Source organism: Strigops habroptila, chromosome 8 (genome assembly GCF_004027225.2).
Source record: "Strigops habroptila isolate Jane chromosome 8, bStrHab1.2.pri, whole genome shotgun sequence".
Lineage (NCBI taxonomy): Eukaryota > Metazoa > Chordata > Aves > Psittaciformes > Psittacidae > Strigops > Strigops habroptila.
Genome location: NC_044284.2, coordinates 26,803,647 through 26,828,649, shown reverse-complemented (window position 1 = coordinate 26,828,649; position 25,003 = coordinate 26,803,647). Strand labels below are relative to the sequence as shown.

Sequence of the window (25,003 nt, the reverse complement as noted above, 5' to 3'; positions counted from 1 at the left end):
TTAAACCTCATCATTCACCTTGTAATTGTCATAAAAAAGCCTACAACCAGTTAATGACATTTATATTTAAAAATTATGTTAAAGCTCAAATTCATCAGTTTGAACCTTCATACTGATCCATACTTCTGAAAGCTTCTGGCAAATAATGCCATCAGCTACTGAAGTGTGGCAAGTGGCCCTGTGTGCTGGAGGAGTCCCTATGTGCTCTGAGAGGTTTCTTCTGGTTAGCTCCAGATGCAGTTGCTTTTTTTTCCAGGTGACTCTGAATGCCAGGCTGGTGTGTCGTCCTGAAAGTGTTTTTGACAAGGATGGAAGTGCAGTAGTAAAGCAAAGCGCTGTTTCTATCAGCAGCAGCATCACTTGTAGGCAGTTCAAGATGCTTTCCATATTGCCATGACCTTTCTCGCTGGCAAAAAAGAAATTAAATTATGGGTGAGATGGCCCAGATGTTTGACAGAAGTCTCAAAAATTGTAAGGTTGCTATAACATACTTTTTTTTTTCTTTTTTAATTGCACATTCACAATGTGCTATTATCACTTGCCTGTTTTCAACTGTGGCCTATTTAGATGCTAAAATCCCCAAGTAAGACACTGGTTACTGTGCTTGTGAGTGAGACCTACAAAGCAGGCACAGGCACTGTGGCACAGCACCTCCATACTCTCCACCACCCCCCCCGCATCATGGTTCTCCCATCCCCTCGTCTGCAGCTGGAAGGGTCATGGTGAGGGGAAAAACCCCATGGGCAATGGTGGAAGAAGAGAAACAGTTTTCTGGTGGAGAGCTGAAAAGCCAGGACATGTCACAGCTGTTAGTTTCCCAGAAAGAAAGGATGGCATAAGTTTGGTTGTGAGAACTGCGTGAATTTTATTTTACATATATATGTGTTATATAGAAGTATATGTATGAATATTTCATTTATTTATTTTTAAATGCTAAAGCAGAATATGAGTAAAGGAGAAGCATTTCTCCCCATGCAGCCAGCCCAAACACAGGTGAAGATCCGATGATCTTGCCCATCCAAAATGCTCTCCCATTTCATGCTGCTTCCTCCTCCTCCTCCTTCTCCTCTGGATGCTGGTGCAGACCTTTGTGGCAGCCTGGGCTGTTCTGGGCCATTCCCAGGCCTTTGAGGAGATTTCTTCTGCCCGTCAAGCACAACAGAGCACCAGGGCAGCACTGGGAGTCACTGACCATGGATAAGTCATTGTTACTGGCCGCATCCATTGTGCCTTCCCCATCCTCAAAAATCTCTTTTTACTTTTAAGCTTTTTACTTTTAAGCTTGGTGGCTGCGCAGAGTCTCGGGTAAACTGTGGGGCCAACGAGTGGTTTCTGGTAAGGAGCTTCTGTAGAAGTTGATTTTCTCCAGTTTTGCAGGGGATGCACAATCATTGATCCTGCAGAAATACATTGATCCTTTTGGGGCAGAAGATTATTAAATACTTGACTTCCAGATCTTTCAAATAGTACCAAAGAGCTGAACTAGCAGAATAATTATTTCATAGTGCATGCAATTGTCTCTGCGACCAATAGCATTTCTGTAACTCTGAACTTGCCTTCACAGGAGCCTGCTACTTGAAATGGTCTTTGTACAATGATGCTTCCCACTTGCATTTCCTTTTCTCTTGTATGTTTTCTCCCAAATATGGGAAAACTAATTGGAAAAAAACATAACAAAGCGAGGTTTGTCTTTCTGGGCAAGACTCTGAAAGCCTTACATGTGAGCAGCATTTGGTAGCAGGAATAATCCCATAGATTGATGGAGGGAAGCACAGTTTTTGATGGCAATCTGGATTGTAGATAGAAACAAGCTCAGCCCTTGCAGCTTCAATAACATTATAATATCTAGTAGACTCAAACCTTGCAATAGTTGAGGCTTTTATAGGAATTATGGAGCAAATCGCTGCCGTGTTAGAGGATGTACAAGGGCTTCATGTTGCATTTTGGTCTCTGTTACTTCTGCAAGTATTCCTTTCCCTGGTCCCTAAATTGTGAGGTGGTGTTTCTGGGTGCTGGGTGGTGATGCTATAGGTGGGGCACTGGCAGCAGTCACACCATCCCTGTGGCCATCTTCGCAACAGCCTGCTGAAGTCAAGAACATGTACTTACCATTTCTGTAACAACTGCTAAAGAAGCTCTTACAAAGGCCCGTTGGCAGCGAGCTCAGAGCACTGCTCAGGGCAAGCTCTACATTTCTTGAATTAAACATACACATCTGAGATCTGTGGCTTCACATTTTTCAAGTGCATTTGTAACTGCAATAAGGCTTAAAAAACAAGAAGATGACTCTGCATGTGTGTGTGTGTATATATATATATAAAAAAAAAAAAGGGCATTACCTCACACCTCAAAAATTTCTACTGCCAGCAAATATTTGCTGTTAGACTATTGAGAAACAGAAAGTGAGCAAGAGAGGCTGAAACACTCCTGCATGACTCTGATTCCTTCCCAGGCTAGGTTAGTTCTTATGTTAACAAGTTTGGTTGTCCTCCCGAAATGAAATGTATTTTCCCAATTAAACAAAAGGTGGAAATATTGCAGGGCAATGATATTGGTATCAAGTGTGTTGTCAGATTTCCCAGACTGTCACAGTTAACATATCCTATTTTAACCCTTCTACTAAAAATAAGTATTAGAAAGACTGGATTGTACCAATTCTCCCCTTGCAATAATTCTTTTCAATTAGGACTAGAAACTTTTGGCTCTGTGGAAAGGCTCCCATTCATGCAGTGAGTTTTGGCTGAGGCTTTTAGTGTTACAAATAATGAGCACCTCTTCATATAATGCTCACATAATAAGGATGATCTGATCCAATTTTCCTTTTGGATAGAAGTATATTACTTTCTAAAAATGATGCCAGGATTTTAACCTTGATCCAGCTTCATCCTTAAGCACACATTTGATTTCAAGCCCCCTGATGGCAGTAAGGCTATTGGGAGACCGGCCAGTGGCTGCCAGAGTGTGGCGGCTGGATGTACGAGCAGCTGAACACATAAATGCTGAAATGTATTAAAACGCAGTAACAACCAAAAGGCAATAAAGGACAATTTGTCACAGTTGGAAGGATCACTGCAGTGGTCTGGAATAACCAGAAAACTATTTCTTAAATCTTTTTTTTTTTACAGGGGGCAACATTTTTCCAAGCTGTGGTCCGCGTTAGTCATGCCGGTTCTCAGGAGGCTGCCATGATCCAGTCATGAATTTCTGAGATGATTTCATCTCACTGATATTTACAACTTAGCCCAAAAGCTCAGCCTCTTCCTATTATTTGTGGTTAAATATAGCAACGGATTCTTTCCCATTCCTTTTTCTCTCAGAGCAGTTTTTCTGCCACCCACACGAATCGCATGAGTCAGAAGGCGCACGAAGGAGCGGTTCCCAGCTGGCCCGGCCCTTGCCGGCTGCCTTCGCGCATCCCAAGCTCACCCCGAGCATCGGGAGGTGAAATAATGTCTGTCTGCTTGCAACTGGGGTGCAGCCAGGGGCGCTCACCCCATGCCCCAGGGATGTGCAGGGATCTTCCTCCCCTCCATCAGCTCCCGCATCCTGAGTGGGGTCACCCTGGCTGCATCCTGGCTGCTTTTCTGCCTTCCCACACTGGAATTTTAGGTGGCCCTAGTTTTCGTGCAACCCACTGCCACGGAGGGCATGGGGGTCACTAAGAGTGAGGCAATGCCTCAGGGGGTAGGGAGGGAGCACCGTCCTGCTGAAAACCCTCTACCCTTCCCTTCTGTCTTTCCCTCTGTCTGAAGATGCTGTGCTTTTACTAAACTAAACTTTTACCTCTCCAGTTTTGCCAGCACTTGCCCAAATTCCTGAGAGCCCCTGCGCACAGGCGACATGTTGCAGCCAGAGGGTTTTTGCTGGGGTAAATCCAACAGCCACCCCAAACAAGGCCAGTCAGGGCATTGCCTGATCAGCACATCAGTAGCTTGTTAAAAGATAAATAAAGAGAACAGAAGCTGCCAGCTGTTTTGCCAGGGATGAGTGTGCGATAGCAGTGGGACAGACAAGGGGCTGTGTGCTCATGAGGGTAGCATCCTGCCAGTGCTGCCTGCATGAAGCAATGCAGCCCTGTGAGCATCTCTTAGAAAAAGTATAAGAGGGAGGGATGACGATCCTGAGGATGAGGGGGGCAATGTGGGGGTAGCAGCCACAGGGAAAGGATAAAGGGACGGGGGAGGTTTGACCCTGCTGTTTTTAACTGCAGCATTTATGTGCTCTAAATAACTGTGCTGGCCTCAGAGGTGGCACAACAAACAGGAAAGGCTCTGGTAATCCCCCCCCATCCACTCCTCAGGCCTGGGGGGTCCTGCTGGTCACCACACAGCCTGGCTTCAGTGGGTCCCTTTTCAGCAGCCCACATACTGGTGGGTCTCGATGCAAAAGGGCAAATATCCTGAGTTGGGAAATGCGGTGTGTGGGTCCTGTCAAGCCGAAATAGCAGATTTGCTGCATCCTCCCCTCTGTGGAGCCAGCCCTGGCTTTCTGTGCAGGCTGGGTTTATTAGCTGGGTCACATTTGGGGGAGCTGATGTTTAAATTCTGAAAGTCAGGACAAAAATATGGAAAATGTATCGTGGTTTTGCTGTTGAGAGAAGAAAACCCCTCCAACGCTGTGTACTGAGGTAGCTGCTGCAAAGCTCAGCCCCACCAAGGTTGGGGGGCACAGGAAGCGGACAGCGTGTGGGATGCTGAGCCCAGGCATGGATGGAGCAGGGGCTGCAGAGCAGGGCTGGGGGTGGGTGATGGCCTCGGGACCCCTGTTCCACAAAAATCAACCAAAACAAACAAACGAAATAAAACAACTGAAGTGACTCCTGGTGGAGGCCAGGGCTGTGGATACTGCTGCCTCTGGGAAGGGACACCAGAGCTAACTGATACGAAAGAGATTACATTGCTTGTTAGTTTTCCGAGGACTGAATTAGTTAAATTTCTTTTTCTTCTTTCATTGCTTCCAGAATAATAAATCAGCACAAGTATATTAGACTCAGAAGCAGTTGGGTTGCTATGGCTAAAAGTCTGGGGTGGCTTTTACCGTCTCTAGTGCCAACCTACCTTCTACCTGCCCAGACCTGTGGGTCTGGGTGCACCTTGTCAGCCCCTATGTGATGGGATTTACTAATCATACCCTCTGCGGTCAGTGGGGTCCTCCCATTTACCAGACAGGTCAGAGGGATGTCCCTGTGCATGCAGGACCACCTCGGGGAGGGGATGTACCATCCCTGCCATCATCAGCCTGGCACCACTGCTCTGGCTCTTGCTGCAACTTGTCCTCCACCGGAAGACTGCATCACTCCATCTTCTGATCCCCACATGGTGCCATGCAGAACAACTTTGCGAATTTACAATATCCCCATCTGCTGGTAGTTTACCCCCTGGTCCTGCTGAGGCCAATGACTAAATCTGCTGGCATAGGAAAAGGATTGCCATTGCCATAGGTGCAGCAATGCTTTTTGCAAAGCCTGGCACTTACCACTAAAGCCAGCATTTTAAATGGAAAAACATATTTTAGTGTATTACAGGCATTATCCCCCCCCCCCGTCTATTTGCTGTATAATTAACTCATTGCCTTTTTAGAGCCATTATTTAATATCTCTCCTATTGATTTGCTATCTAACTGGTAATACTGCTAAATTCCTAACACTTTTCAGTGCTGTCTTGCTTGGTGATGCTAATGGGTGCCTCACCAGTTTGGACATGCTGAATGGCATTGGTGACCCCAGTTCCCATCTGTCGAAACATCCCCATCCCTGGCAGTGTTCAGCGCCAGGCTGGACGGGGCTTTGAGCAACTTGGTCTAGTGGAAGGTGTCCCAGCCTGTGGCAGAGGGGGTGGAACTAAATGAACTTTAAGGTCCCTTCCAACCCAAACTATTTTGTTATTATATGATTCTAGGATTTCCAAGGCAGCTCAAACTGTTGTTGTGCCCAGCAGCTGGCCAGCTGAGGCCCTGTTAGTGCAGGACTGGCTCAGGGCATTCCCAAGTGCTTCCTGGGCTGTTTCTGGTTTGAGTTGTGGTTTAAGAAAATACATGCTGGTAAATTATTTGTATCCCACGTTTTCTTGCCAAAGGTTTGGGGTGGAAAACCGGCCCTGGGAACAGGCAGCAAGCTTGCTCCCACATCACCTCACCTTCAGACAGCACAACAGATTTTTTTTTTCATAAATGGTCACAAACTGATATAAGAAACAAGATTTTCAGTGAGAAATAGAGTTTAGCATAAAATGTGTTTGATGGCCTCAACACAGGCTGGAATCACTTTAATGGTTTTGGTGTGGAGGAAGGGGTTTTTCTGGCCCTGCTTTGTAAGTAAGTCTGGTCCTCACTTGGCAAAGCTACTAATTTTGGATTCCTCCTGTGACAACAGTTTTGCAGCACTGAGACCTGAATTGTCACCTGCTCAGGTGATGGCACATGGAAAGCTCTTAATTCTGACCACACTGGGCAACATTCTGAAATACCAGCAATTTAAAGTGTTTCTGACAATTAAATGGAAATTATACCATTTTAACAAAATAAGCTGCATGATAATTTAGTGGTAGAGGAGAAGAGAGTATTCAGGAGCACTGGAGTATCATTTGGGACATGGAGATTATCATGCACCACCCCCAGATAGGTTTTTTTGTAAGGAGATGGAAAGCTCAAAGCGCACGGCTCATGTGCAGTGCCTGTCCATCAGTGTGGGGCTTTTTGCAAGTTACGTGATAAAAAAAGAGATTCAAAATGTCTGAGTCTGAGCCCAGAGCATCCTTTTCCCGCCCCATGCCATGCACTGCATCTCAGCAAGTGCTTCAGTGCAAATGTTATGAGGCGTCCTGCTATTTTCATCATCTCTTGGGGATCCAGGATGCGGACATGACATGGAGCAGAATGGAGTAAATACAGTGAATATCCAGCAAGTACAGGTGGCATAATTATGAGACACATGTGTTCACCAATTTCTGTGTTGCAGGAACTCCAGCAACATATTTCTGGCCTTTTCACTTTGAAGAAGAAGATGGCTGTTTGTAATTACTTCTCCAAGTGACGACACAGTGTCACAAGTGGTTGTATATGTGTGATGTTTTCATTTACAGCTTCCAGACAAAAGCCTGTCTGCAGAGAAGTTAGTGGAAATGAAAACCAGCTAATGCCTGTATATTATACAAAGGCCTGTATGCAATTATGAAATCAGAAATAAAGCAGGATGCTGATGGAGGCGTTGGGATCTGTCCCCTGGTGATGACAGTTGTATTTTTTTTAGCTAAAATCCAGGAATATTTGCTGTGGCTGTGACGTGTTACTTCTCCTGGGGGTCCCTGGATGTCATTTCAAGGAGAAACACTGATTTTCTGACCACCACCTCCTCAAACCATGTGCTGCCCCTTTATATATATTTTACTGAACAGCCTAACGAGTGCCTAAGGCTAAAACTCCATTTTTCCTTGTTTTGTTTTCATTTCCTCCGTGTGCTCGGCTGACCTGCCTTTCAACCATGCTTCCCGTCTGCCGCCAGCCTCAGCCAGAGGTTTTGTCTGTCCTTTCTGCTGAATCCAGCAAGTCCCTCTGGTTTTGTCTGTCATTTCCGCTGCATCCAGCAATTGCCTCTGGTTTCCTTCCTCTCCTTTCCTGGCTCAGAGTCCTTCTTTCTCCTTACATGCTCTCACTGCAAGGAGCAGCCTTTTATTTAGGCAAAAATCAAATTCCACATACCAAAAGTAGCAAAAAAGCCTCTTAAAGCAACTGGTTTTATTTCCAAGTGGGAAGTACCAGTCAGCATCTGCTTCACTGGGAGATGGAGCGGAGACCCAAGCCCGCATCAGCAGCAGTGCTGGAGTGACACAGTACCATGGTGCTTTGGTCACTGGGAATTGTGCTTTTTAACTTAAATATTTTCAATTAAAATATGAATAAAACTTACTGAAGCTTCAGCTGTCAAAAAAGTGAGTGTGAGATTGATTTATCATATGCTAGGCCATATACGGGGCTGTGTCTCTATGTTTGCTACACAGTGTATGGAATGTGGCCAGAGAAGCTTCTGTAATAGAAAAATGAAGTGCTGGAAATTGAATTAAAACTGTATCTGCAAATCCCACATATTTCTGCTTTACAAGATAACATGTTGGGAACTGCCTGAGCAATGAAGTAGGAGCTCAGGAGTTTTCCAGTGAGCCCTTTCCTACCTTTAGGATGTTATTAGCTGGATGCTGCCTCCTCCGTGATGCTCTCATCCCTGCAATGAAATTTTTATTAATTTATTTATTTATTTTTTATCCCCACCCCCCCCCACCCCCCCCGCCAGGAAATGAGCCCTTTTCCTCCCCAGTGAGCTGCTGTTCTTGCTGCTGGGGCTGGGGAGCTGTTGCCATCTGCAGACGGATGCGTGCTGGTGCTGGCGAGGGTCAGTTTAGAGACAGCCAAAAAAGATGCTGGGGCAGTTTAAAGGGGTTTGGGGACCAGGGACACGCATCTCCCATCTCAAACCTGCCAAGCAAAACACCTCTGCTGATTAATCCTCTTACCCCAGTGGCCTGGCAAAGCTGGAGTTCTCTTCTCTTCCTTCCCCTTCATCAGCTCCTCCTTTCCATGGTGCTGCTTCGCACATCTCTGCAGCAGACACTGGGGCTGGTTAGCCTCTTCTGCAATGGAAAAGAGCTGGTGTAAGAGTCTGCGTATGATAGGCTGGGGATCCTGCAGCACAATTCATGTTATTTACGCTCTCTCAGATGGGTGCAGGCACAGGACTCCATTTGGGGCATGGGCTCCAGCTGCATTGGGCCAGCAGAGCTGCCATAGGGAACAGCAGCAACACCACAGTGTTTCTTCAGTGGTGGGTCTGAGGCCTCCTGCCCATCACCTGGGACCACCAGCCCTGATCCCAGTATTGGTGGGCTCCATTTCCCTATCTCACCCCTGACCAGTTGCCAAATGCTGGAGCAGCACAACAACCCATGACCCTATCGCCTGCAGAAAGGCAGCTGTAGGTGCCAGATAAGTAAATGTACCAGCAGCAAACTATTGGAAAATATTTAGGGGATGGTTTCGCCTTGAATCAAGATGTCTTGCTGTGATACATAACAGTACTGAGGAGGAAGACTTAGCTATTGGGAACTTACAGTATTAAAATTGATTCCTGCCTTTTAGGGGCAGGACTTAATTCTGCTGCTATCAATAAATAATGGTCCCACAGCTGCAGGAAGAGCATGTTTAACTTGAATATGAAGCAAGAGCTGGAGAGGAAAAATCTAATTTCATAATAATGAATAATGACCTGGCCAGTGCTCAGGCAAAGCTGGCGATGGGATTCCAACGAATGAGGAAAAGTGCCAGGCTTTGGAAGACTGACCAGATGCTGCCCCTGTAATTTGAACATGGCTAATTCCATGATTAAGCTAATTGCAAAGGAATTGCATGCAAAGTATGTGACTCCTTTGTCATTTGAATGAAAAGATCTCAATTTCCTGACAAAGGGGATTTAACCATGCAGTAATAACGTCCTGTTCTGAGCTAACAATCACACCCCACATTTTAAGTTTGGCACAGGGTGCTCTCAGAAATTCCTGTATGAATATGTGAATAGCTATTCTCTGAACACATTCAAACAAATTCTCTTGCTTTGCACACATTTTAATGATCCTATGCATGGCTGGAACACATGCACTGTTGTACTGGGATGGTGCATGGCCAGCTGAAAAAAGCAAGTACAACTGGTTGCTGATTGAGCTTTTCTTACAAATTATGGGTCCACTGAGGAGTTAAACAATCAACTCGAGCACTGAAAATCCTGCAGCCTTGTGACTCACTGTTGTCAGGGCTGGCTTGGGCAGAAAAATACCTGGGACCATGAAGTGGACTACTCAGGTGCATTTACATTAGTTTTCTTTATATCTCTTTCTTGTTTTCTGTAAGTACTCTGGGAAATACAGTAGTTGCTCAAGTAGTACCCAGAAAGTAACTGTGTAGAGTGTTCTAAACAATAACAACAATAAGAAGAATATCATTAATAATGACTTCTAATAGTAATAATTATAATAACAATAATAATAAGTGTCATTCTCAACTTCTATGCTGAAAAACCTGCTTCTGAAAACCCTGGTCAAATCTGCCAAGGGAGAAAGAAGAGGTGGCCCTTCTCCTCATCTCACCCCTCAGACAAACTGCTACATGCTATGTATTAGGCACATGTACTGTGTTTATGTGACTTGTCCCCATTTATATAATTGGGCAGTCTCTGGTGGAAGTGGCATTGCTCATTCCCTGCCTGATGGCTGGGACAGACACAGGGTTTGGGGAATGCATCTGCAATCAAGAAGGGGTTGTAGGAGGGTGAGTATGCTCTGGATGGCTCTAGGTGGCTGTGTTTGTGGTACTCTCCTGAACAGCCCAAACAGAACCTGATTTTTAGGGGAAAAGTGTCTGGCACCCTCAGAAAAATCTGAAAGCATCTCAGACTCTGCGACCTGAACCTTCTGTGGAGCCTTGGAAAGGGTTCCCTCAGCAGGCCTCAGCGATGGGGAACTTGCATGCTTCCTCTTGGAGAGGTGAGGCAGGAAAACCCCATGGTGCTGCCTGCGAGGACTTGTCTGAGGTGCAATAAAAAGTTCAACTTTCTGCTTCTGTGGGAAGAACTAGGTTTTCGAATATCATTAATGCTACCCATAAATCACTATCAGTGATCACTATCCCTGTCCTTGAAAGAAAGACAATTTATGCTTTGGGAAATTGAGTTCAAACCTACTTCACCACCATCACTGCACGACTCCAGTTTAAACTGGTAACGGGTTGCTGATGCAAAACTGGACTGATATTTGCTGGCGGTAAATCAGGCCCTCGAAGAAAAAGACTTAATTTGAGTATTTTGGACCAGGCGATGCAGCTGCTGTGTGACTCTACAAACAATGCATGCTGGGCTGAGCCTGCCACGGGGTAATTTACGAATAGTTTGTGTTTCAGGATGTTTATTACATGAATATATTTTTTAAATTTAATTCTGAGAATGTCTGGGATAAGTCAGGAAAATAATGTTTCAGGACAGGCACCCTTAGCAAGCATTGGGTGGATGGGGCCGGGACAGACAAAATCACCACCCCAAACCCTCTGCATCTCACAGCCATCTTCCATATCTCATTTCTCTTCCGTCTTGCTTTATTTTTTTTTTTTTTCTTATTTACTATTCATTATGTCCTATTGTGGGCACTTATTTTCACTTTCAAACTCCTGCCATTGTTTCACAAACTTTTTCTGCCTCCTTTAGTTTGTTCCAGGCTGGACTTGCCAGTGCCTGGCCCGGTGGTAGGGTGCTGCTTGCAAGGGGATTTCCTTTGACGACTTCTCTGTCATGTTCATCTCTGCCCAAACTGACCCTTTAAGTCACTTTTCCAGCAACATTAAATGGTTTTGTTATTTGGTTGGGTCTCAATCACTGTTTTACAAGTGCCCTTTGCAGCCCGAGCATCATAGCTTGTTCCCACAAGCTCTGCGCATATTTTTTCCTGAGGACATGGATTTTCCAGAATTGTTTGTCAGTATGTGGTTGGCAGGATGCAGTGGCAGGCAGGGACTGTGGCTGGGTGCAAGGAGGAAAGGGGCAGTGCCAGGGGGGTCCTGCTGCCACATCCAGCTCCTTCATACCCAGCGCTGGAGGAGGTGTGAAGGACCTGCACCCTTCAAAGGCATCTGTAACAGCATCTGGAGACTGTTTACTTATATACTTATGCTTGTTTATAGAGCTTATCTTTTTTTATGGTGTGTGCTCCAGGCAGACACAAGAAGGGTGCACCTCTACCCCACCTGTGCCCAGGACCTGCTTTGGGTTTGGCACAAGGATGGTGCTGAGATACGGCTGGGGCTGGATGAGCTTGTGGCATAAGAGGAATTGCTTTAAAACAATGCAGCACCTGCAATGCTCCGGGAGCACTTCACTACCAAAATGCCTCTGGCAGAGAAGCTTATATTCTCTTTCTTAAAAAAAATAAAAAAATACCTATGTGCTGCTGCAGATTTTGGTTGGGTTTTGTCTTTCTTTTGTTTCTGTTTTTCACGTGCAGCTCTGCCAGCATCTCAGAGGCAGATCCTGACACACCAACTGGCATTTTCCCTTCCCGAACTTCCCAGCAGCGTGTGGAGCTGCCCACAGTGTTTCCCGCCGGCAGAGGATGGCAGGTGCTGCCAAGGCTGCTCTGGGCACTGGCACTCCTCATGCCCAGCCTGCCCGCAGGGTTAGCAAAGGGGAAATGGGAGTGGCGCAGGCGGCCCCGTCAAAGGCAGCGCGTTCCTGCCCTGTGTTTGGTGCCTGAGTTCCCCAACAGCACCAGCCAGGGACCTGGTGGCTGTGCCAGCCTGTGTGCCCAAGCTGGGGCACGACTTGCCATCCGCCAGCAGCATGGACCACCTCTGGTGCCTGGGCCAGCACCTTGGTGTGAGGGCTGGGCCGGACACCCTGTGTCCGCTGAGGTGGGGTATTTTACTGTATATAATGGCATATACCTATAGCCACTAAATACCTAGCACGCATACACAATACCTGCTAGTCTATTTTATTCTATATATAATAACTAATATGTTCAGTATATATATTTGTGAAGGTACAGGTATACCGTATATATCTGTATCTATACTGACAGAGGGTGTGTGTATAAGTGATGTGCGTATACGTGTATGTGTATATATAGGTACGTATCTATATAGCATGTCTAGTACATTAGTAGTGTACCTAGCACGCATACATAGTGTGTATACAGACACACCTATATAGCACATACCCAACGCACCAGCATACCCAGCGTGCCCATGCAGTACCTGGTGCACACGTGCATGTACGTGCCTGATGTATACGGGAATGGCTATGGCACACATACAGCAGCAGCGCACACATGCCCTCACCTCCAAACCTCCGCCGCGAGCGGGTCCCGTGCGTGCGGCACGCTCCCTGCTCTCCGCGGCCCGGTGGGGGGGGTGACGGGAGGGCGGGTCCGCAGCCGGGCCCGCCCCCTGGCCGGAGGCGGTGCTTCCCCGCCGGGCCCCGCCGCGCGGCTCCCGCCTCTCGCCTCCCGCCGCAATGTCCCGCCGCGGGCAGGAGCCCGGCAGGTGAGCGGGGATAGGGGGAGCGGGGGTCGCGGCTGCCTCCCCTCGCGGACCTCCCCAGCATCTCCGGGACCGCCCGGCATCCCCCAGCCACCCCTGCCCCTATTATCTCCCTCCCTGCATCCTCCCCCCCGCATCCTCCTGATGCCCCCCCGTATCCGCAGCCCTTCCCGAAGGCCCCCCTGCGCCCCCAGCCCCTCCTGAAGCCTCACCCGCACTCCCAGCCCTTCCCGATGCCCCCCAGCATCCTTCCTATACTCCCCCCCAGCATCGTCCCTATCCCCCCCAGCATCCGTCCGGCACCGTCCCCATCCCCCCGCGCCATCTGCATCCCCCAGCATCCTCCTGTGTTCTCCAGCCCCCAGCCCCCCCTTCCACCTCCCCCAGCATCCTCCTGTTTCCTCCAGCCACCTGGCCCCCCTTTCACCTCCCCCAGCATCCTCCTGTTTCCTCCAGTCCCCAGCTTTCCCTTCCACCCCTTCCCCCCGTCCCCCCAGCATCACCCCTCCTCCCCATTGCCACCAGTCCCCCCATCTCCCCCACCTTGCCGGACCCCAGCGAAGGATCCTTGCCCCACGCTGGCACAGAGCCCAGAGGGTCCTTCCCCCCTCCACCCCCCAAAAAAATATCCATAGCTGCTTTGGAGCACAGGACCCAGCCTTGCACCTGCAGCGGGGTTCTCCGAGCACCCCGCTGCTAGGCCAGGACCCGGTCCCGGTCGGCATCCTCTCCTCCGGCAGACAAAAGCTCTGGGCGAGCCAGCGCCGTTCCCGCTCCGCCCCTGGCTCCCGCTCCTCCCCGGGCTCCGCTCCCCCAGCTCCGCTGCTCCGGGCTATTGCCGCAACAGGCGGCAGCTGGGGCCGTTTAGAAACGAACCTATTTATCTTTTCCCCCTTAAAGCTGTGACCGCTGTTTTGCTTCAATGGGAACGGGAAACAACATTGTGATCCTGCAGCTCTTGCAGAGCAGGGGTTGAGGGGAGCAATGCCTTTCTTCCCTGTCATAGCTAATTGTGGGCAACAATTTTTTACACTGAATAGGGCTGTTTTATTTTTTCCTCCATGCTTTTCTGTTCTGGAGTGTGTTTTTTAGCTTAAGAGGAGGGCAATGCAGCTGTGAGGGGGTATAAAGCCTGCTGCAGGCAAACCTTATTTAGCAGGCCAGCACTTGGTGGAAGGGTTGCGCAAATGGCGCTTGGCTCAGGTGCAGTTCTTGGGTATTTGCAGGCTTTGTCCAAATCTTGTAGATACTATGTGATTATTTATGGATTTTTTTAAGATACAGTTTGGAAGCACAAACCCTGTTGTGTAATTTCCCGTTTATGCCTGCAGTAAAACTCTTACCCAGTTTCTCCTGCATGCCTAACTGGCCACAGCACCGCTTTCCATGCCCTTAACCAACAAATTCCTACAGCTCTGGGCTGCGTGGCAGCACCTCTTTTGCTGTGCTTCATGCAAGGATCCCCCTTGCTTGCATCACTTCGCCTGGTGCCTCGACCATACGTTAGGGGATTTATTTTCCTGCCTTTACCGTTTACTACCTATTAATTTTTTATGCTTTAATTTTGCGGTTGAGCTGTCCCAGAGTGGCAGTGGACAAGGCTCTGACCCCTGCAGTGATGCCCACTCACCCCAGCAGCACCCGACTGCTGCTTTGCCATCACCAGCATCCCTCAGCATTGCCAGGGCAGCACGGAAATCCCTCTCCTGCCTTTGAAAAGGGAGAGGACAGATGCCCTGGTGTACGACTGCTGCCCCAGCTGCCTGCTGGCAGGGCAGAGGGGCTGAGATATTTGCTTGTGCCACTGAAGCAAAGGAGAGGTGGATGTCACCTGCTGGTTTATGGTAACTGTGCCCTTCCTCAGCAGCAGCTTTTATGGTGTTTATTCAGTGGGGCTGCAGGAAGGACATTGTAGAGCTTTGTGGAGCTCCACGGAAAGGTTTCCAGACCCAATCTTTATCCACAAATGATAAAACCAGCACATTTCCCATTTTCAAGAGCGAATGGAGACTGAAGGTCAGCCTGAATTTGCCATGGGCCACAAATGCATGATGAGGTCTGTTGGAGTCATCTGCCACATCTGGGCCACAGTGTTTAGCAGAGCTTTGTGCCTTGCTGAAGAAGATTGTTTGGATTGCTACCAAAACCGACCAAAGTCCATGCGCTTTGCAGACGGGGCCAGGGCCGAGGGCCTGTGCCAGTGGGAAACCTGTGCAGCAGAGGCAGTTGCCCCTGGTAGGGCCAGGGCAAGAGCCAGGGCCGTGGGTGATGTTAGAGAGCATTAATTTTTAATCACCAACGCCTCACCTTAAGTTACTTTACAACCTCCGATTGCCAGGTCAAAGCCAGGGAGCAATGCCAGCAGGTAAATGCCCACTTGTGTGGAAGTGCAGGACAGATCTGGCAGATTTGCTCACGTATTTCCCATTTTGTCTTCCAGTGGAGCCGAGTCCCTCTCTTCAGATGAAAAAGGTACAGTAACTTTGTGAAATACAGCACTTCAAATGGGGATTGTTGCATGAAATGCCTGTCCTTCAAAATGGAAATGACAATAACTGCTGGCTTTAAAAATTGCTTTAAAAACTCTTTAAAAAACATGGTGTAATGCTTTAGGTTAATGGATAAGAGTTTTGATTTTTTAATATTAATTTTTAAAATTCATATTCCTGCTATATATTCCCTTCCTCTGATCTACATAATGCAAAAATGCCAAAAGGGGAGTTAAATCTTTTTCAAGCCTATAGCCCCCAGTGGCTTTTCTCTTGCAGAGATGGTGGCTGGTGGTGTGGAGGGAGAGAGCTCCACCGAGGAACACCCAGCAGGTGAGCACACACGTGGCTGAGGGCTTTCCGTGCATGTGGGGTGGCGTGGCCGGCCTTGCCCCGCCATTTCCCTACAATGTGATAAAACCACAGCGTAGACACTGCTGCAGCTCCTCAAGCCACTTGCTTTGCAATACTGGTTTCTCTTCAACTTTGTAAGAATAATTTATTAAAGCCACCTATGGTGCATCCACATGAGTCATATCACTGATGGGACACACCGGCTCCCAGCAGTGCTTCTCCCTCTCCACATGCATGCCACAGAAAACCATAATTTAACTGGGTGAACTGCGACATGCCACAGGTGAAGGTCCAAAATAGTCCCAGGTTGTATAAAACATTAATGTTAAGCACGCTGAACATCACATGTACCCTTCAGAAGGGCCTGGGTGACTCCCAAGTACTCTCTGATGCTGGGATTTGATGCTCTGTTGCTCCTCTACCTCAGTATTTTTTCTATTCTGTTACATTATCTAACTTGCTGACCAACCTGTTGTATTTAAACTTTTAGATGTATCCTTTTAGTTACCTGTGGCATTGCTGTATTTCATTCTGCCTGTGACTAATGGGATGTAATTTTGTTAAGGAGAGGACAGTTCTGAACACAGCTCTAGCAGTACCTCAGAAGAGGAGTCAGGTGAGCATCGTGTCATGATTTATGTATTATCTCTCTTTTGAAGATGTATGCATGTTTAAACCAGCTGTTTTTCATGGGAATAGCCTCGAGGTTATTGTATAAGACTTAATTCAGTGATTGCATGCTGAAAAGCAGAATGATATTTTTGTGAGCAAATGATTTTCTAACCACTCAGTTTTGAACAAAGCAATGAAAGAAGAGCAGGAGCTAATGTTGCTTTAGCCTCACAGACACAATACACGCAGATGTTTTTACAACACAGTAGTTGTCCAAACACCAAGAGGCTATAAATCTGCTTAAAAGTTGGCAGTAAAAGTGGCAAAACAGGATGGACAGGAAAAGAATTAAAGGAAGTGTTTGCTGTTGATGAAAAGCCTGTGGGTTTTCACTTATATGGGTTACACCACCAGCAGTTTATTCTGGTTTCATGGATTGATAGTCTTCAGTGAAATAATTACAAAGCTTTTTCTCATCAGATGCGGAGGAGTCAGATGGAAGAAGGTCGGGTGAGTGTGCTTTTATCCTGTTCCTTATATCTGTCTTACAAGGCCGGCACAGATAAGTGATGCATGAGGGTAGTGGTACGTGGTGGCAGGAAAGTGACTTAGAGCTGGCCCGGCTATCACCTCCATGTCTTTTGTTACAACAACTTACTTGAGAGCATACCCAGGAAGGAGGGGCGCGGGGTACATGCGCGCTGCACGCTTGCTGCTTTTATTTGCAAATGGAGGGCTGCGGGTGCAGGGCAATGCTGGACGGAGCTGAGCTGAGCTTCCACATGCCCCAGGTGGCCCCGGGTCACTGCAACCCCTCTGCAGCTCAGGGTCTGAAATAGCATGGCTGCAGGAAGGGAGCCAATGCGCTGGGTGGTGGTTGCCTGATGTTTTCCAGGCTGTTCACTGCAGCAATACATTTTCTGCCTCTCCCACATCTGCCTGCCTGAGAGGGTGTTGATGTCCCAGGATGACTTTGTGACAGCCTGGCTGAAGTCCCGGCTTGCAGGGGAGAGTGTTGGTGGGACAGGCAGCAGAGACAAGCAGCATGCCAGCAGCCAGCCCTGCCTCACACCTTGTCACAACAGCTCGGCCACTCGGCTCCTGCAAAATCCACCCTTCAGGCTAAAAGCTTCCGCTTAATGTGTCTGCTCCGCTTGCTTTCGATTTCGTTGGGGGTTAGTAAGGAGGATTCAAGCACTTTGGGGACAAATACATTGCAAATAGTGTGGTTACCTGCTCACTTAAGAGTGCTGTTGTCAGCATTTGTGCCAGGTGGTTGAACTTTGTGCTTGGCACAATGAGACTTATCCTGGCGGTGAATTTTTTTTTAACCCCTGTGAAAATTCTCAGTAATTTGGGCAAGTGATGAGCTTTTGACAGAAATTGATTCTTGACGTTCATCTTCATCCCCGTGCCAAGCCTGCACACGCAGGTGTGCAAGTGTGTGTACAAGAACTTAGTTCTAGGAATATTCTCCTTAGGTTTTTACGAATGTAAGCAAATTAAATTGCTGGGTTGTCCTTGCTGAACATGGGAGCAGAAATCTGCTGGAGGCTGAGGTAATTGCTGCAAACTTTTTTGTAGATGAAGAACAGGAGGAGAAGGAATTGCTACCGTGCTGCGACTCAGGTCGTAACGGATCTCTTGAGGGCTGGTTTTTGTTTGTTTGTTTCATAACCCTCCCCCCGTCCCCCCCCCCCGAGTGTTTAATTACTTTGCTTTTAATGAGCTGATCTTCCTCTTTTCTCACTAGGAGCGAACTGTCTGCCATCCTGTGAGCATTGCAGAAATGAAAATGTACGTTTATAAAAAAACCCAGCACACACACTTTGCATGAGATAATTTGCAAATCATAATTCTGATCTCCCATCACCTTCTTAAAATTTTCTTTCTTTTTAATCTATTTACAGGGCCAGAAGGAGCAAGTGACCCCTAGGAGACTTGCTGGAGGACAATATATGTATGGATTTCTTTAATATAATGGGTATACATGTTCATATCTCATCAAGATACTTTTCTCTTTGCTTTAAATGGGAAAACAATTTATTTGCTGCACAAATACATTTGGAGTTGTGCTGAAAGATGCCGTCAAATCCTTAAAAATAAACAATGTAGAGCAGCTGCCTGTGCTGCCTCCAGATACTGGTCCAAGAAAGCTCTTAGGATGGTTTCCTGCCTGCCTCGTCTTGCTGTAGTAATTAACATCAGGCACATTTTTATGTGCTTATTTTAGTCTGGATCACATGAGGGGTCTTGCCCTGCTTCACAAGAATACTTGTCTTCTCCGTTTGTACTGACCTTGCATTTTGTTTTGGATCCCAGCCTTGTTCTCCTCTCTGGCTTGGAAGTTGTCATCAGTGTGTGACCTTGATGTTGACAGTGTGTGTGGTTGGTGTTGTCCGTGTATGATGTTGATGTTGTCAGTGTACGATGTTGGCTCTGACATCGGTGGGAACTGGGCTGAGTGTTCGTGTAAAAGCAGCTGCCTCGTTTGCAGGAAATGTTATACAGAATGTTCATTACAGCTATTTTGCATGCACTGGGTGCTCCTGGCCAGTTTTTTAACAGTTCAGTGACAGTTTAAATGTAGAGACAAGAGAAAAAAAACGTAGTGGCCTCTGTGCTGTTCAGATAAAGTGCTCTGTGCTTGTTGGGAAGGAAGTTTCTCAGTTATCCCTTGCAAACTATATTTCTGTGGTATTTACTAGGCAGTGGAAACTAAACTAGCTGGGTCGCTCTTCCCCATGGCAGAATGCATCTGGACACAGAGGGGACTTACCAGTGCAGCCTCACAGGCTTGATTTTTGAGGTAACAAAGGCCGTCAGAATCACATACTCCCTCTTATCCTGGAGCAAATACGCCAACCTCGTGGAAAAGCCATGGATTGTGGGTGGCCCGCTCTTCGACGTGCGCTGTGACTCGGCCCCTGCTCTTACCTCCATCCAGTTTCCCCACTCCCTCTGCCTTGGTGGTGAGTGCTGGCCACTGGCCTGGCGGGTGCAGGAGGCTGCCAGCTCTCCGGTGTAGGAGGTGCTGAGGCAGCCATGTGTCCCTGCAGATCATGGCGCTGGCATGGCCTTCAAGGTTTTGCACATCAAAGGTGAGGGCGCAGCCATCGAGCCCTCAGCCGACTACTCTGCTTCGCATGTGAAGTGGCTGGTGAGCTCTCTCTCGCCTGTGGGACCGCTCATTCAGAGCCAGGAGCCGGTGCAGTACCACGGTGCTGTCATCCTCTACAAAGTTGTTGACGAGCATCCCTCCTTATCCTTTCGTGTGTATGTGGCTACAAACAACGACTCCTTTATAAAGGTATGGCTTGTGTAGGGTGGTGTGATATAGAAATACTGGCAGGGCTGGTTATAGGCGTGCTACATGGAGGATGGGGTATGGCAAAGAGATGCTCTTCCCTTGCCCTAGTGTTTGCATGCAAAGCTGTATGTATCTCTATAATGAGATTTCCATACCAAAAATATCTGCCAAGTTAGGAAATGTTGTTTAAGTAATTATGATGGTCAACATGTTCATTCATGAGCTGCTATAAAAAGAAACCTGTTTGCCACCAGAATCCACAGAGCTCAGGATTTATACCTGAAAGAGCTTCTTGTCCTCTCACCCTTTCCCCCTTACAATACATAGGCAAACACTAGAAGAGGACAGCAACAAATAACCTTCCTTTTATCTGGGTTGCAAACTCTTTTGTCTAATTTCACCTATAAAGCACAATAGCTGAAGAGGTTTATGTGATGGTTTGTAAGTGTGGTGCTTAGTGCACAGTTTTCTGTAAAGTTTGCCCTGTGGAACAGATCACAGCTGTTCTATAGAGCTGGGGCCAGAGAAAAGCCCAAGGAACCACATTAACACAGGCTTTAAATGTTAATTCCTTTACTGAAGTGAGTAACCTTTAAATCATCTTTTTAAATTTTAGGATATCTCAAGAGCCATAAAACATTCAAATAAGAAATTCATTAAAATTGACAAGCCCCCTGTATGCCAAAAATTACTACAGAAGGGAAAGAGGTATAGATTAGTTTGTGAGCCAGAAGCTGAAATAACTCCAGAGGTAAGTCCTTTACACAGCCCTCATTTCACGCATTGCAGCTTCATTAGAAACATGGCACAAAATCACTTTTCTTGTGTGTTCCTGCACTGGCGTTAAGGGCATATTTCACATTCATTTGCTATCACTGCAGAAAGCATTTGCCCCTTAGAGCTGTGAATTTTTGGGAAGAAATCCTGATGCTAAATTCAACAGCAAAAATCTGGGGAGATTGGAGTTGGGCTCACACCTGTCAACAGCCAAATATTTTCTCTTTATGTTTTGTATAAATATTTATTTTTAACATTTTTACATTGTATAGGAAATTGAATTTGTTGATGGATCTCTCTTGAAACTAAAAAGTTACATTGAAGTCTATTTGGAGAAACCTGATGACTTCACCTTGTCTTTGGTTGAGCTGGAGTCTGATGCGACCGTGTGGAAAGCAAAACTCAGAGAGAGTGAGTCTTTGGTCTTCCCATGACTAGTTTGTTCCTGCTGAAAAAATGCAGGAGTTAGGGTATAATTCAGCCTTTAGATGCATCTAAATTCCTGCTGTAAAAATCATGAGGTTTGGAGCTCAAAATAATAAACCACTAAAGTGCAATGGGAGGTTGTCTAGGGGATGTTGCAGTAACCCCCAGAATCCCTCATGAGCAAGCAGGTGAAGGTGGCAGGAGGATGCTCCACTTTGGTTTTACTTATGGAGAATAATGTACAATTTCTACTGCGATTTCTATTGCATGTTATGGATGGTGTCCTGCAGCGTGTTGGATAAGAGGGAAAAAAGTCACCTCATTCTACAAAATCTTAGCTCAACAGCCAGAATCCACCCAATAGGTTGGTTTTGTGCCTGAGAATTGTTTGATGTAGGGCATAGCAATGGTAATTCCTGCCTCACCTTTTGTTTCCTCTGTAAACTGTTTCCCAGGTGACTGGATACATTATGATCAGAACAAAAATGAGCAGAAAAGAAGTGCAGTCAGTAAGTTGATTTCAAGATCAGTCGGGGTGACTTACTCTTTGTGTACCTTGCTCTTGTAGCTCAAGTGATGTGAAAGAAGTTACATCACCTCTCGCTTGCTTCTTAGGTGTCAAAAAACGGAAACCAGCCCTCAGCATTTTGGAAGAAGATGGGCTCTGTAGCAAAAAGCAGAGGACCAGCAATAAAGCAGGTAGAGCATTTCTGTGTCATTTATAATAATGTTTTTGTTTGTTTGTTTCTTTGGTTGGTTGGGGTTTTTTTTGTATCCCTAGAATTGAACCTGAGCTCACTTTTTAAAAGACTTCCACAAATCTGAGCATAAAATATAGGAGAGGAAAGCGCTGCTTTTGTAGGTGCAGAATTCGTGCCTACGTTTGTATGCATTGCTACACTGTCATTCATTCAGTAAGTAAATGGGGAGAAGCAGCTAGGAAGTTTGCTTTGTAAGGCTCCGCTAAAATATTGTTGTCTTCTAAGACTGGGAAATAGTGCCTGTTTTTGAAAGGGGTTTCCACTACATGACTCAGATTTTGCATTTGGGGTATCTCCTGAGCCGTAACAGGATGAGTTTTTCTGAGAAAAAATCAGCTCTCATTTATTGTTGATAGGTAATGTCCTGATGGTCAAAAATGCTGGGGGTCTGGGAGCTCCCACCCAGAAGTTACTTATTTACTAGTAGTTACTTGGAAAAAATACAGAAGAAATCATGTTAGTTCAATAAGTAAATGAAAAAAATGATCAGCAGAAGTAGCCATGTATGTATTTGTTTATGGGTACGTGTAGCCAGCAGAGGGAGAGCTTCCATCCCTCAAACCCTCAGTTTTATGTGTAACTAGTGACACAGACAAGGAAAGCAGCTCAGTCTGTGTAACAGTGCGGGCTGAGATTTCTGAGCCATGGAAATTAAAATAAAAACAAACATGACCTTTCTGGGGCAGCTGTAGGTTTTGAGAGCAGCAGACATCTGAACTTGCCGTGAGGCAGTAAGTGCTTAGTATAACCTTAGCATTATATGTTTTAAAATCTCTGCATGCTTGGTAACCTAATGTACCAAGGGAAGTTCTCACGCTGGATGAATAGCTGCTTATAGATGGGAAAAAAACCCAATCCTTTACAGCAGCCAGCATGCAAGCAGATACTGTCATCTTCATGAGCTAGGCTTTCTAGTCCTTCAGGTGCATTTCTCCAGCGTTTGAGTCTGATCTTGCCAGCTAATCTGAATAACAAGATTACCTTCATTGTATGTCCCCTGGCCATGCACAGAACTACAATGTAATTTACTCACAAGTTTAACGAGAAATATTAAATCTGATTTTTATTCTATGTCTTTCTAGATGGAATTGAAACAAAAAACTTAACTGATCAACAGCTGATGGTGATTGCAAAATTGTTTGGTAGGCAGTGGAGAGAAATTGCCATTGAGTGTCTTCAAATGGAAATGAAAGACATCGAGCAGATTCAGGCAACAGAGGAAGAAGTTAATATGCAAAAATTTCTGCTGTTAAGTAAGTGGAGAGACAGAGAACAAGGCAATGGAACTGCTGAAGCTTTGTACAAAAGCCTCCATGAAAAAGCGTCCTATGAGATACTTCAAGCACTACAAGGTATTGCCTTCCCATTACATTTATTTAATTACACCAGTGTGTTTCAGATGTATTTTTAGAATTCTCATCAGAGAGTTTACCAAATACCTAGTACATGTTTTACTACGTAGGTCAAAATTACCTCCCTTCTCATATTAGCAATTACTTTCTTCCTTGTGTCATTTTAATACTTCCCTTCAGAAACTGGTATAAAATGAATACTATTCTTGCACTGACTGAGTTGAGAGTACTCTCAGCATGACCTGGCCATCATGGTCAGTGTTATATACCTAGTCCAATTCTTAGTCTTCTCTGGAAGTCCTAAGAAGAGATGTTTGGGTCTTTACTTTTACGTACTTTAGAAACGAAAATTAACACCTTCCCCCGAGGGATGACTTAGTGGTTTGGTCCTGCAGATCCGTGTGTGTGTATGTATTTCCTCACTGTCCATGGGTGCTCCCACTCATTTCTGTGGGACTTCTTTTGCTTCACCTTCTGCAAACCGAAGTTGTTCATTGAGCTGAGAACTCAGCCAGCCAAGGGGAACCTCACTTAAAATCTAAATATATTTTTATTTTCTGGAATAGACAAAACTCTGTTCTTAAATCTCCCTAAAAGCAACCTGGCTGCAAAGGGTGGAGAGCTGCTTGTGATCCCTCGCTCATCTCGCCCTCACGAACCTGTCTGTGCCATAGCCTTGCGCTGTCTCATAGGGTTTTAATGCATTTATTATTCAACTGAACATTGCAGTTACTTCTAGAGATCAGATAATCCATGTGTGTTTGTCCATTGCCTTTCTTCAGGTTTCTCGGCTCAGTGCTGAGCTGGTGAAGCTGCGGCTAGGAGTAGTGCAGTGGGAGCTTCCCCAGCCAACCATTATACTTCTACGGCCACTTCCCCGGCATCTTGCTTGGATTTGGGAAGGAATATGCGAGGCATCACTACTGAGTGGCAAGTTTAGGCAGGATATTCGCAAGAAATGTGAATGAATTTTTGCGCGGATATAAGGACACCTAAGATTACTCATGAGGTGGATCCCAGCACTGCGGCCAGTAGTGCTGGGCTTCACGTATGGGGAAACCCAACACTGCCACCCTGCTTTGTTTCATTTGAGCCAGTCCTAAAAGACATGAACGCTGGAAGAAACCAGCTTACCTTGTTCAGGTATATGGTTATTATCTGGAAACGTTTTTATTTAAATCAGGGAAAGACAGGGAGAAAAGTTATGCAGAAACTTTTGTCCCCTTAAAAAATATTGAACTGCCAAAATCATGTGGTATATTGTATTTCTTACAGATGCCCAAGATCAGGGAAGAATAATCCTAAACTTGCAGATAAATTCCTTTACATAATCACTGTATATATACATAATTACTGTATATACTCGTGTACATTCAATCCTTGTTAAGCTGTGGTTCTGTTTTCCAGCAACCCCAAGTCTGGTTTCATGGGAGCACCACTATTAACTCTAGGCAGCTTCGAATTTTCTCTGGGAATTTCCTCTTCACTCTTTTCTGTATAGTCTGTCTCAATTTTTATGAGATAATTTTTTATGTTGTATAATTTTTTTTTGTATTATAAACTTTTTATTTTTTTTTTACTTGATTAATTTTAACTTGAATAGAATTAGGTGCTTAAACTAAACTGGGAGAAGCCAAAATGTCTGTGAAGGCTGTTACTCTGTCAGCAATGCACATACCGCAGAATTGGAAAAGATTTGGAATGAATCTTATTTGCAGAAGTGAGCGGCAACCTGATGCAGGAGATTGTCGTGATTTTAAAGACATGGATTCTTTTGATCCTCTTCCTCTGCGTATGTTTGTGAAAGAAAAGGCATACTTTTAAAAAATAAGGATTAAAAAGGAGACATTTACACTA

The 25,003-nt window shown here is 46.0% G+C and overlaps 1 protein-coding gene and 1 long non-coding RNA gene across 5 annotated transcripts; one reads left to right on the top strand and one right to left on the bottom strand.

Annotated features, from left to right (window-relative positions):
* Positions 1 to 876: 876 nt before the first annotated feature.
* Positions 877 to 13,886, bottom strand: LOC115611805. 2 transcript variants are annotated; one of them, XR_003992703.2, is made up of 4 exons: positions 13,732 to 13,886; positions 8,505 to 8,589; positions 8,166 to 8,215; positions 877 to 2,085 (listed from the first exon to the last, which is right to left on the bottom strand). It is a non-coding gene; the product is annotated as an uncharacterized LOC115611805 (long non-coding RNA). The 2 variants fall into 2 exon arrangements; XR_003992702.1 differs by having other exon boundaries at positions 877 to 2,082; positions 8,505 to 8,621; positions 13,732 to 13,834.
* LOC115611804 (caspase recruitment domain-containing protein 8-like) lies at positions 12,968 to 25,003 on the top strand. 3 transcript variants are annotated; one of them, XM_030495258.1, is made up of 16 exons: positions 12,968 to 13,068; positions 15,506 to 15,537; positions 15,834 to 15,887; positions 16,474 to 16,524; positions 17,001 to 17,030; positions 18,105 to 18,149; positions 18,274 to 18,317; positions 18,431 to 18,480; positions 19,272 to 19,492; positions 19,580 to 19,830; positions 20,447 to 20,581; positions 20,880 to 21,018; positions 21,489 to 21,542; positions 21,649 to 21,732; positions 22,877 to 23,146; positions 23,929 to 25,003. In XM_030495258.1, the coding sequence occupies exons 1-16, from the start codon at positions 13,040 to 13,042 to the stop codon at positions 23,946 to 23,948; spliced, it is 1,509 nt and encodes a 502-aa protein (XP_030351118.1). In that variant the 5' UTR covers positions 12,968 to 13,039; the 3' UTR covers positions 23,949 to 25,003. The 3 variants fall into 3 exon arrangements, with proteins under 3 accessions (XP_030351118.1, XP_030351117.1, XP_030351119.1); XM_030495257.1 differs by having other exon boundaries at positions 12,972 to 13,068; positions 18,105 to 18,170; XM_030495259.1 differs by lacking the exon at positions 18,105 to 18,149 and having other exon boundaries at positions 12,972 to 13,068.